The 13,885-nt window shown below is 37.9% G+C and overlaps 1 protein-coding gene across 4 annotated transcripts in view; it reads left to right on the top strand.

The window, feature by feature from the left end:
• The window catches only part of glis1b (GLIS family zinc finger 1b), an 80,243-nt gene that overhangs the window by 39,127 nt on the left and 27,231 nt on the right, over positions 1-13,885 (top strand). For all 4 annotated transcript variants that reach the window (XM_079896070.1, XM_079896072.1, XM_079896073.1 and 1 more), the window contains exon 5: positions 13,506-13,667. In XM_079896070.1, coding sequence (XP_079752196.1) covers positions 13,506-13,667 — 162 coding nt within the window. The remainder of the gene's footprint in view (positions 1-13,505; positions 13,668-13,885) is intronic.

Raw genomic sequence — 13,885 nt, forward strand, 5'->3', positions numbered from 1 at the left:
TTTTCCTGCGTCATCTGTGCTGACATTCATTCAGACATGTCTGATGCAAATATGTCAGTGTATTTTGGAACAGGATTGTTTGTTCAATCATTTATTTCTTGCGTTTTTTTGTCATCTAGTTTTTTTCAAGTTGTCTTTTCAAGTAGTTTAAAATATGAAATCAAACATTTTCCTCACCTATGGTTTTATTTAATCATGGGTTGGAAAAAATAGCAAAATATATATTTTTAATAATAATAATCAGTTATTAATAATTATTTAAAAATATAATCCAATTATTACTTTACTCCAATTAATAGTTTGCCCATTATTACCTCTGAGGTTGCCGACCCCTGTTTTAATGTTTCTTATTTGTGAAATATTCAGTTTACTAGATCTCATAGGACAGGTTTTTGCAATTAATATTGCATTTGTGACCTAAAGCAGTAAATGTTTCTGAGGAATGCACACCCATTTGCTTGTATTTCTCATCTCTGTCGTTGTCACCATCACCAGACAGTTGGTCATTAAACATTTGGCTCACCAAAAAGTATGTTTTTATTTTTAAATAACATTTCGTAATATAAACGAATATTAGGATTTACGTCCTAAACCACACCTTTTTTGTTACCTCATCAAAATAATTGCAGAGCCACCCTTATGGCGCATTCGTTTCAAAGTTTGAACATACAGGCCTTTGCTTGAAGGAAAATTGGCTCAAACAACCTGCTGGAAAAAACATAGATCATGGAATTTCCTTTCCCCCCCCCTCTTTGCTAGTGTGAAACCGGCAAACGTATATATAAAGATTTATTAGACTGATTTTTGGATGGGCGCTCAGAATTCTCCAGCAGCAGACGGCCCAGACCTTAGCCAAAATGGCGTGTTTTGGAGTAAATGGAGGCTTTTGTGAGCAATCAACACAGATGCTGGAGATGAAACGGCTCGTGCCATTAGCTAATTAAAACGCATGGCCTGTGCATGAGCTGACTTTTTCCTCTGAATGCACGGCGAAACCCAAGCCGTCTGGCTTGCCCCAGCAAAGGCAGCAAGTGGCGTTGATACTAATGTGGATGTACTAGAATGAGCTGCTGACATTTCTGCCCTGTCTATTTAACTTAGCAACTGCCAACTCTCTAAGCCCCATTATGCTAGCAGGTAGCGACAGTTACCTGCACTGACGCAGCAGGACTCGAGGACTGTTTCCTATCTGTTTCCACTCCATTTGCCGAAGCTTTGCATTCTAGGCGAATTCGTTTTAAACAGTGGCTCGGGGAGGTTATTCTGCTTGGGGTATTTAATGGGAAGGTGGAGTGAATGATTCCAGTACAATCATTGTTCATATGAGTTTTCAGAAATGTCATAAATTTCACTTGAATCCAAGTTTCCAGATGGTACTGCAGAAGAATGCACACGGTCAGAATCGTTTTTTACAATTACAGCTCATAATTTGCAACCTTCAACTCGCTAATGTATCATCACATGAAAGTTACGGTTGAATTATATCTTTAATTTCAAGATCAACAAATCCGCCTCTTTTTTTTGCTTGCTGTCAGATCCAATCTGAGACTCGATCGTCTTTTCGTCATACTAATAGCTAAGCAACGGAGCCCATATGTGATGCATATATTAGCATGATGAAACTGCTGGCATAAAATGTCTGAGATTTGTCAGGAGACGGATGTTTTGGCAATGGAATGAAAGGCCTGGGAATTGATGGATCGTGCTTGTTTTCCTTGTCAAATACGCCAGGCCAAGTTCTTGTCAAGCCGTAAAAGGTTTCCAGTCATTCTGTATAGTAATGCAATCCAGTCACTACTCCTCTTCTCTCTCTTCCTGTCTTACATTCTGCCACTTAAGCATTCTTAATAGCTACTTAACCAATAATCATTGTCAAATATCTGGTAGCTCTTTTCTCCTGTTAAATACACTTTTTTTAAAGCTTGCATTATGGCATTCATTATTCATTATTGGCATTCGCCTCAGCCAATGCACCTCATGGCTGTAGGGCTTTAAATGTGCATAACCAGGTATCAAAGATTGAAATATCCATACATGTTTTGTGCTAATTACATTTGTCTGGAATGCTATGCTATATTTTGAGTAAGTAATTTCCTGACATTTAATTATATACCTGAAATGTGAGACAGAGACTGATGGCCACATTATTTTAGCATTGTGTCATAGACTCATATCTGTCCCGAATCCAAGTGCTTAATCTGTTTAACCCTGCAAGTGGGGCGTATCGTCTACTAATACACTGAGGGGACCAAACACGGCTAATGGCCAAAATTTCCTCAGGCTTTTTGAGCGCTAGACCCTGCTAGACACAGTCCTTATGCTACATACATGTATGGTTTTATAGACAGATGAATAGGCTTAAGTTAGTCCCATCATTCGTACTATGGAGAAAAATTAGTCTTCCTTTAGTCAATTTATAATGGACTTTCCATCAAATTTGTGAAAGGTCATTTGGAACGATCTCCGTTAACTTAATATTTGGAGGTACTCCTCGTCAGAATTACTCTTATTTACAGGGAATATCTCCATAAAAAGGTGGATTGTTGACTGAACTTTAATTTACTATTCCCTGATTCTAGCTTTGTAAGATATGAGAACATTTATTGCACTTTTTATTTGGTTTATTTACTGCACAAAGTTGTGGGAACACTCAAGTTTTTTTTATTACTATTGTCCTATTTTCCCTATATAGTACTGTTTATTTATATTAGCACCATATTGCTTTTATTATTCAGTATCAGTATTTTTATTAGCCCCATATAACCTCTGTCTGTATTTTCTGTAATTGTTTATTAGCATTGCAGCACAAACGTGCGGAAAATCAGTTGTTTTAACACGATCCAGCCAGGTGACATAAAAAAAATCTGGTGCACAGTGTGCCAAGAAAATATTGAGCTGTTTTAAAGTGAAGTGTTGCTAGTTAAAGGCAGATATTTGGCATTCAGTATATGTTTCTGCACATTTGAGCAATGTCTTTTGACTTGTTTAGCACATCTTTTAACTTGTTCCACGCCAGCGTTTTCTTTTTTTTTTTTTTTTTTTACATTTGCCAGTCAGCGCCAGCATTTTTTTTGATCATTTTCACAAAACTTTGATGGCCCCCAGAATATTTTGTTGTATGAATATCTGAATATGCAATATATCAAATGAAAGAACAGAGCCACTGCTTTTAAAAATCATAGCTATTATATTATAGCTTCATGCAGTCTTTTTTTTAATCAACACTTGAATGTGGTAAGTTTCATAAAAAATCAACACTTTGAACAAAATCTAAGAAAATATCAGATTCAGAACGATTATCAAAACATAGATGGAGTCGGTCGAGTCCATCAGCACCCCCAAGGCTTTCACATACCACTTCCTGGGTTCAACATTTCATTCAGTAACATTGGCAGTTTTGATTTATATGCTGTTTAATGTTTGATGATCTCATTATTTTACATAAGCGATGCTTTCTGCGTCTTCTTCACCTGTGTTTTGATCTGGAAATTCTGTACTCTTTCAGGTGGGGAAGCGTTGTGTCATAAATGATGGAAAATTCTGTCAATGGCAGGGAAAGAGTTAAAGAACTAGTCATATGTTTTATGCTCCTTAGTCATACATTTTTCTGTAAAGTTGATATGCATTGACTGTTCCACATTTTACAAGCTGAGCTCAACCTGACAGCCTTTGTTACATAATGTTTGTTACAACAAGTAGCCTAATAATTTCAACGTATCCTTCATTTTCTTTTAAAAGAAAGTTCACGTGAGGCACTTATGTAAGTAAATGGCCAAATTTTCATAGGATTTATGGACAAATGTGAAGCTTATAATTTTCATAAAGACATTTACATTATTTCTTTTAGTGTATTTTTGAGCTGTAAAATGGTTCCCATGATTTTTACAGTTGTAAGTTTTTAGACATAATGTTGTCATTACGAAAAAGTTGTAAATTGTATTTGTTGTATTTTTCCGCACTAATATAATGTTAACAGTTAGTATTTTATTGTAACATTTTTGAAAAGGAGAGATGAATCCAAATTAGTTTTGTGTTAATCAACATTAAGTCACGAGTGCTACCGATTGAGCTTAACTTATTGGACCCAGAATATTCCTTTAATAAAAAAGGACATTTGTCTCTAACATTTTGGTCACAAGTAGGGTAATAAATATGTTTTATTAATTTTTCATGAAATTCAAGTGCTAAAAGAGTTCTTTATAGAGCTTTTATTTCACTACTTACACATTAGAAATGTGGTAATAAATTTGAATAATGGTGATTTAATGTCTCAGTGTGGGCCCTTTATGGCCTAAATGTACACGGGGCCAGTCATAAATGTGTTTAATTTAGAGTACCTTCCTCATTGTCACTACAGAGAGCATGTTGACATGGAGCGGATGCCAGGTGCCATCTGCCAAACACTCCTTAGAATAAATAACAGTAGTCAGGGCGCTATTTACATCACACCCAGCCTTTCCGCAAACATTCGCCATAAACCCCATCATGTAAACAGAGCACGGACAGTTTTGAGTTAAGACTGAATATCCCAGTGTTCTAGAATGGTTTTGTTGAGATACAGATGGGCCATGGGACTTAGCAGAACCGAGAGCCAGTTTAGTATCCCAAGTATCTCTCAAAACCAAACCAACCCAGTTAATAAACAGCCACATAACTGGAGGCTTTATGGTGCCCCTCTAGTCCGAAACCACGTCCCATCTGCGGTCTGAACAGAGCCCAAAACTAAGTGTGGGAGGCTTGTGACAGCTTCTCTCTTACAAACTTATGGGCTGTGACAGCATTCTGTCTCATTTGTCATCTGCTGTCACTCAGATAGATGTAACCAGAGCAACATCTTCACCAAAATCCCTTTCCATAAAACCCCTCGCCACAGCGACAGTTATGGGTGTGGGGGTGCAGTAAGAATGTGGTACACTGGAAAGACGCTGTTTCGGTTCCTCATTTCAAGCGGGGTGTTATATGGAGATCTGGCAGGACGTGGTGCGCTTTACTGCTGACTCACAGCTGGATTCAACCGTCCAATTAGAGTTCTCCCCATGAAACTATTCATACTCCGCCAGAAGAGCTGTCCACGCTTTCTCAAAGCGCTTGTCTATTTATGTAGTCAAGTCCCTACATTCATTTGGAGGTATTGCTTAGAAACTCTTTCAACAATTATTGATAATAACAGCAACCTCTGCACTTCCTACCAACATGAACTTTAACCATGTTCTTTCAGCCAACAATACTTGAATTACACTTTGACTTGTTAACTTGGTTCTCCATTATAGCAAAGTGCATTCTCCAAATGTTTCTAGTTCAATAACTAATGGAACTTTTTCACAATTTCCCAAGACCAGTTATTTTTTACCTTTTAATAATGCTAATATTTTTTCCTGCATGTGCCCAGGAAAGTGTGGAAGGTTGTTTCCACATGTAGAGTAAAAGGTAATTGTCATATAAAGTTTCAAATTAGACATAAAGTCACATTGTGAAATATAAAGTTGCAGTTGCAAGATATAAAATCACATTTTGAGATATGAAGTCGCAATAGTTAGATATCAAGTCACAGTACCTTTTTATTTTGTTTACTCTGAGGCAGAAAGGTTTTACATTTCATATCTACACTATCGTTTAAAAGTTTGAGGTCAGTATAATTTTTTGAGAGAAAATAAGCAAAGATACTGCTCTTTTGAACTTTCTATTCATTAAAGAATCCTGAAAAAATATCATGGTTTCCACAAACATTTTAAGCATCACATCTGTTTGTAACATTGATAATAAAAATGTTTTCCTTGAACCCCAAATGAGCATATTATAATGATTTCTGAAGGATCATGTGACATTGAAGACTGAAGTAATGATGCTGAAAATGCATCTTTGCCATGAAATGAATAAATCACATTGTAAAATACAATAAAATGCAGCTTAGTTGAGCACAAGAGACATAAAAAAAATCTTCCAGACCTAAACATTTGATCAGTAGAATACAATTTGCCAGACAGTATTATCCAAAGCTACTTACATGGCATTTTTAAAATCAGTTCATGCACTCTTTGGGAATCAAACACATGACCTTGGTGTCACTGTTCCAACAGAAATGTTTCTATATGAAAGTGCTTGTGAGTTTTCATCGAGATAACATGCGATCTGTAATTGTGTGCTGCTCATTGATGTGAACTCCCAAAGATCAGTAGCGCAGACATACAACTCTTGTTTTGTTCATTTTGGTGACAAACCGCCAAAGACTTTTTTCCAAACAATGATTTCATTCCTTCACTAAAGGTCTCATGAAGCATTCTGATAAATTCTATGTGACCTCAAAGCCCATGGCTCATCAATTCACCCCTCAAATTTGATTTAAAATGGCAGGTTTGTGAAGCTATAAAGGATTCGGTTTCGAAATGGACTTGAATGTGACCATAAAGAAACGCTCCAAATCTCTGTATAATGTCCAGCCATTGTTTCCACAGTAGTGAAAAATTAAGAAAATAGCACGTTCTATGGCTCCTTGAAGACTCAATATTATCCTCTTCAAAGCTTAAATACAACCAGAACAAGTGACACGGATGAGCCAAATTCATATTTCAGCGTAGAAAAGCCAAGAGTTAGATTAGGTCATGCACAATTTAATGCAAAGATGGAAAGTGGATATTAGCATTGAAAAAACACACTGCTTTGTAATACCGTCAGCATCTCGCTTGCAAATACCAAGAGAGGAGCGAGAGCCAGACCTGGACTCATATTACTGCTAAGGTAAACAAGTACGTGATGAGAAATTTCGAGTTAAATACTCCATAAATATGAAAACATTTACTGTGGAATATCACAGGACACTGAGACCTTGTTATTTGGGTCTATTTTTTCTGTCTCTCAACTGAGTTATTGATTTTATGTGAGGTATTTGTATAACATTTGGATACAAGCTCTTAATTTATTTTATTTTAATTTTCTACTTTTTTTCACAAATTTAGAATAGTTTATCTTTTTCTTGCGCTATTAAATTTCCATTTAATAATGACTTGGTCTTAGTATTACATATTATTTATTTTCAGTGCAAAACATTAGTCCTTGTATTCCACTGTGATTCCACATGATTTAATGTGCAGTCATGCTGTATGACGTATCATTATTAATAATGTGTTCTGAAATATGACCTGATAAATTGCCCTTGCACTGCACTTTTGAACGGAGAGTAACAAAACAAGAAAATACTGAAGGGGAAACGCAACAATCAGGTTCCCAAAAGACAACAATACAAGCTTTCTCTATTGTAGTTCAATTTCATCACATATCTGGAGGGTGTAAATGTTCTACTTCTCAATCCAACTGTGTTAGATGTCACTCGACCTTTCTACATCGTCAACCAAAACTGAACACATCTTGACCTATTGTCCATTTGAATAGTTTTGTTTTGTTCATGAATCTGACAGAGCCTTTGACGCAGAGGTATTTGACTTGGCAGGCGCAAGGCACTCTGGGATGTGTATTTGTTGTCAGGTCGGAGATATAAAATAGCTTAGAGAGTGGGCATGAGACAGACCCAGCTGTGTCAACTCTGAACATTATGCCAACAGGGTGGAGGGCGGAAAGAAAAGGCGAGAGAACGAACGTCGGTCAGGAGAGTTTATAGTTTATATGTTCCTCACAATGTCATATAACGAGAGATGTTGTAAAATGTGGCCTTTTTTGGTGTTTAGCCTAGAGTTTGGATGATGTTTGAACCTTAAGAAGTATGGCATGACCCTGACAGCCAGCTTTTTCAAATAAAGAGCTCATATGTGAGAATTATGAGTTTGTGTAATGAAAGTTCAGCAAGTGTGATTCTCATCCATAAATCGGATGTAAAAGCAACAAGTTTCTCATGGCGGCCAGTTAAAGAGGAAGTTTCTGAGTGACTGCACCCCGTGTGTTGTGCCAGCGTCGCTGGGAACCGAACGCTAGCAGGTGTCAGTGAGTAGATGGGGACTGACGGTTAATGGACGCTGAGACCTTCTGTGTCAAATGCTGTATTTGCCCCTCCGCAGGCATGAACACTGCACATATCATGTTGAGGAGTTTCATTGCATCTCACTGTGCCCTGGTTCATGTTGCACGAAACGAGGAGATAACTGATGGCTCGGTGGTATTGTAAAGTCATCGGGGCGAGTGTAATACTCTCTAATTAGCTATTAGAGATACTTAGAACGGAGAGAGTGAGAGGCCGGTTGCTGGAGTGACAGACTGTGCTTGGTGTCCATCAGCGCTTTGCGGCCAGGGAAACCGAGAATGCTGTTTGGTTTCTTTGGTGTTCGGTTCAACAAAGAAACACGGATTAAATAAATTTGACACTAATTTAATGGTGCCAGGTCTTTAGGCCTGTAATATGTAGGGTAAGATGAGGGAAGATGGCCCACTTAAGAAGAACACTGTGCCCTTACAGTACTAATAGTGATGTCTTTAGCATGTGCAGGATGCATCATCCAATATTTTATTAAGCAAAATAAATGGAAACTTTTGCTAATTTAGTTTTGATGGCACAAAATTAAAAATCAGCAATTGGGTAAATTACCCTTTTTCTGTGACGACAACTATTTTTTCTGAATATGTATCATAAATGTATGTCTGCATCTGTGTGCATATAAATGATAGTTTTGCTAATGTTCTGTGTAACATATTCTGACAATTTAGTTAAATTCAAATAAAAAAAAAGAATTCAGTATGTAAGTGTTCAAAAGTTTGGGGTCAAAAATACAGTAAAAACAGAAATATTGTAAAATATTATTACCATTTAAAATACTCTTTTCTATTTTAATATATTTAATATATGATTTATTCCTGTAATGGCAAAGCTGAATTTTCAGCAGCACATTGCATATGCAGCATCTTCAGACTATTTCAATAGAATCTGGCATTTAAAAAAAAAAAAAAAAATCCATTCCATACAATGCCAACCACTATTTTAAAATCAGAATGGATTATGTTGGTATGTAGCCTGAAACATGGCCATGCATTTCAGAAGAGTGCATACAGGTACTGTATATTACTTACTGTACTTACTTGCACTAATCTGTTTTCAGGATGTACTGCATCAATGAGCATGCCACCTACTGTAGTCATAAATTCAAATGAAATACAGCAAGCGAGGGATGCCAGAGAACGTTCATGCTGGAGTTACAAGTTAAAGGCTTTTAGAAAGGAAGAGAACATGTGGAAGCAACAGTTGACCTTAAAGAGGACCTGCACTCGTTTCTCCCTCTGTAAATCTGAATCTATTCCTAGGTCAAAAGAAGATCACAGCTAGTTTTGGTAAACAATATATCTTCTGGCTGGTAACACTTTGACGGTACGCCCCAGAACGACTCTGGGTTAAGTGCTCCCATAAAGATCCATATGTTTCCTGCATGTTCTAGTTCAGGATTCCCACATGTAGCATAAGTTGCTAATGTCTTGACTTCCATAGCGTCCGAGGTCAGGATCCATAATACACCTTCAGTTCAATTTCCTTCAAAAACGTTGCTCAGAGTGAGGTGGGGGGTGCGTAATGACTATGCGAGAGGCCCAATTTAGTCATCATAGGTTGCTTCCTGTGAAGGTCCCATCTACAATCTACATGGGTTTCAATCTGGTTTAACCAGTGTTGCACGAGAACAAAAAGTCTGTTCGGAGCAATTTTGCTAGTCATTTACATGACTACTTCCTCCACCGGTTTATCGGCCAAGCCTTCGATCCCATCTGGACAACATTTGTCAGCTGAGGATTTGTGTATGCATCACATTAGGTATGAATCAAATGTTTTGAAATTTGAAAGTAACGGGCAAAAGAGCAACAAAGAAAAATCAAAGATTCCTGAGAATAATCGAAAGTGAATTCCCTTCAGCGCCGTTCCAAAGAGAGAGAGAGAGAGAGAGAGAGAGAGAGAGAGAGAGAGAGAGAGAGAGAGAGAGAGAGAAATTAACCAGATCTTTGATTCATATTAGGCCTCCTATTAGCAACAGATGAAGTTGGCTGCTAAAACGAGTGGCGTTTGGATGTGGAAATGAAATGTGTAAACTATGTAATGTGAATATTTTAGCTAAGCTGTGTTTAATTTTGTACCCTGATGAAGTGCATGAGAAACCTGTCTCTCCTTAGCTGTCTCATTGAATCATATGGATATAATTTCATCCATTTACGTTTTTCTGCTCTTTGCTGTGGTTGCCAGGGGGCATTTGGAAACAGGCAGATTAAAGGCACATGTTCGCTTTCGCCTGTAGTTTTTAGCCACTCCATCTGAGCTCCGCTGTTCTCCGTGCCGAAAGACGTGTCGGCGGTTTCTCTTTTACAGGTCACAGTTACTCCAGGCGCTCAGCGGTAAACCACGTAACACCTTTTCGGTCTCCAACAGGAACCAGAATCGATTTCGTACAAGTGCTGATCACAGAACATCACTATAACCCGCAGACAGACCCTGTATTGCATATCTGAGAGAGCTGAGGCAATTTGGATGTCACAACGAATTACAGAAAATGTGTCTGGCAGTAAGAAAAGAAGTCATGGTGCTCATTAAAATTTGCCTTTAAGCCCACTAATTATGAGTAATAATGTATTTAATGCTTGTTAGTTGCTAAAGGTTTTAATGTCTGAATAAACGCATGCCTGAGGGAAGGTGAGATTGGTAGTTACAGTATAATGGGGAAATATGTTTTATGTTTCAGAGCACCTCCGAATGTTAACGGGAACAGCAGTGGACCTTTGACTCCACGGGAAAGAATGTGGCCTGAATGCAATTCCCATAATAAGCAAATTTTCTCTTCCTCTCAATCCTGGTCTCTCCATCAGAGCTCTGTGTGACGTCATTAAGCGGCATGGCCTTATTTTTGCGCAGAAAAATGTGCCATAATGGCTGGCTTGTGTTCTGTAGGTATTTAAAGGTATTAATGAACTGTTTTTTCTTCCGAGTGCTTGTGTACACAACAGGCTTTTAGTTGCCCGATGCCTCGTTGGACGTTTTCTGCCGCAATCACGCTTAATTTCCCATATAGTCATCAGGTTGAGGTTGAGCGGCCTCTGCGGCCCGCAATCATCCATGATTGGCTCTGTGCCCCTGACACAAATGTCAACCCGAACTGTCACTCTGTGTGTATACAGCAGATCCTGAGGCCCACTTCGGAAAGATGGCGTCAAATGACTTACCACAATCTACTTTCGAGGGTTATCGCTCTGTTTACCCTCACACAGGCCTTCAGAGGGGAAAGCTAAACACGTTTATGCCAATTAATGTGATTAGCTTGCTAAACTGTTTTTGCAAATAAAATCAAAGGGTAGTTGAGACTTAGGAGCTGTCATGGTTGGTTTATAGCGGTTTAAAAATGCAACATATATTTAGTTCGTTTGGAGTCTCACTTTTCTCTCTGATTTTTATGATGAACGTCTGTTTGTATCTCAGAAACTTCACATCCCTCGGTTTACGTTTGTAAAACTGGTTGCATTAGAAGTATTTGGAAAATAATGTTATGTACTTTTTGTGCTATTATATAAAAGAGAATGTTATGGTCTTCAAAAAGTATAAAATAAAATGCCAGAGACATAAAAAAGTGGAGAGACAATGAGAGACATTAAGAGAGAAAAAGAAATTCCTCCCGGTCAAATGGATTAAACTCTGGCAGATGGCTGTGTTTGCATGGCATCCCAGAATGCTTTGCTTTGTTTTTCAAGGTATCCCAGCATGCTCCGCACCTCGCTCCATTGGCAGCCAGTCCTCACACTAATGGCGGGCTTTACGCGATTAGCAGGCTTCTCTCTGCGGACCCATAAATTCAATTTAGCCTAAAATTTGTATTACATTTAAAGAAAGCAGCGAAAGAATGATTATTTCCCCTATACATAAATACACACATTTTGGGACGTACATACTCCCGGTGTTTGTTTTGAAAACTCAAGTATTTTAGGAGTCAGCACGTGACATATATCTCTGCTGTGTATGTGAGTATGGCTTGCACATAATACAGGCACAAATTGTGGAGTCTGAATGTTCAAAAGCCCCAAGCAATTGTGTCTCTACCACTGTACCGTTCTATTGTGTGAGCTGATGATATGAATGTGTAAAAGTTTGTGGCCAGTTAGAGCTTAAATTGATATTCCTCAGATTTGAGTTTGTTCTTAACCCCAAACTCTAAATATTAAACCTCTGCAATCAATTGTGCTTGAACTAAAATTGGAGTAGTGGCTGCTGAACCTGGGCATGTTTAATGTATAAAAACATTTAAAGAAATTTACCAAGCCCAACATTTTGAATGATAGTGTAATTTTTTTTGAAAGACATACATTTCCAACACGGTAATTTCCACCTCATTTTAATTAATGTATTGTGCTTGATAGGATACTTTGTAGCTATAGTCATTTCTTTGCTAGCATTTATGAATGAGGATACACACAATTAAATTATATTTCTATAATTTTTTGCACAACAGAATTAAAGCTCCATGATGAACCTTTGAAAAAACGTTTTAGGGCAAAAAAAGTCATAATATTTGAAAAATTTATAGAAACCATTTTCACACGTGTTTACAATTATTTCACTCTTTATTTAGATGATATTTATGATAATTTTTTTTTTTTTTTTTTTTGTCATTTTAATATTGAAATTCTGAGCCTCAAGGCAAAATGTCTCTGATGTGAAAGTTTGTTCATGAAGAACATATTTTTACCTTTGATACACTATTATTTTCTAATAAAAATGCAAATTCTGTTTTTTTTCCCCCTGTGTTTGTAAATGTGTGTAAAAGTGAACCTGTAATGTACCTGACTGAGTTTTTTGCTTGTTTCCACATTTTTTTAATGTGCCATATAAGAATTCTGCGCACACAGATACACACACTGTATAATCCAGGTCACTCAATATATCCCAACCGTGGCAGTCTAAGGTTTCGCCCCGTATTAAATGGCCTGGCCTCAATAGCAAGCCCTTTGCGAGTGATTGAAGGAGGCCAGAGCCCGAATGATGTTCTGAGAGCCCATTAGAAGAATGGAAGGCTCTTTCCTTCAGTGAAACTGGAGCTGCGATAGAAGCGGGGGCCTCAGTTAGAGGTCAGTGGACAATAGAGAGCAAAGCTGCCATGTCAGGTTACACTCTCTCTGACACCTCCATAAGCTGCCACTCTGTCTCATCCGAGGCTCCTTATTGGTGGGCTGTTGATGTTTTTGGGCGGAGCTAAGAGATAGCGTTGTATAGAATGTATGAGGCCCTTAAATGACAAGACAACATGTTCTATCAGTGTGTCCAATGCCTCATTACACAGATAGACAGGTTGCAGAGGACCATCCTGGGATGACTTTAGGTGAAAGTGTAGTTGGAAGGGGCGTGGCATAGTAGTCAGTCTTTTATGATCTGTAATTTTAAAGAATTCTGATTGGCCAGACCATGAAAACGAGCTAACGAATCTGAATTTCTTTTCTGATTCAAATGTTTATCTGAATGCATTGTTCACACTCATGCACAAATTAAAGGCAATGCCTTATAAAACGTCGTCCTCTGAGAAAGATTACTGTTGTTGTCTCTCTGTCAGTTTGAAGGATGTAACAAAGCTTTTTCACGGCTGGAGAATCTGAAGATTCACCTGCGGAGTCACACAGGAGAGAAGCCGTACCTGTGCCAGCACCCAGGCTGTCAGAAAGCATTCAGCAACTCCAGCGACAGGGCAAAGCACCAGCGCACACACCTGGACACTGTGAGTACATGAATACATTCATTCCTACTCAACCCCGAAGTTATTCAAAACACACAAAAACAAACACTGCTCTTTATTGACACCATCCTTAATATAGAAATTAGCAGTGTTGGGAAAATACAAACTTGTAGTCATGCATCTGACTTTATTTAAATAAATTAAGTAGTTACAAGAAGTGCTACAGTTTTTAGAATCATCTTAAAGATAACTTCATTCAA

The sequence above is a fragment of the Squalius cephalus genome (assembly GCF_949319135.1).
Source record: "Squalius cephalus genome assembly, chromosome: 16".
Taxonomy (NCBI): domain Eukaryota; kingdom Metazoa; phylum Chordata; class Actinopteri; order Cypriniformes; family Leuciscidae; genus Squalius; species Squalius cephalus.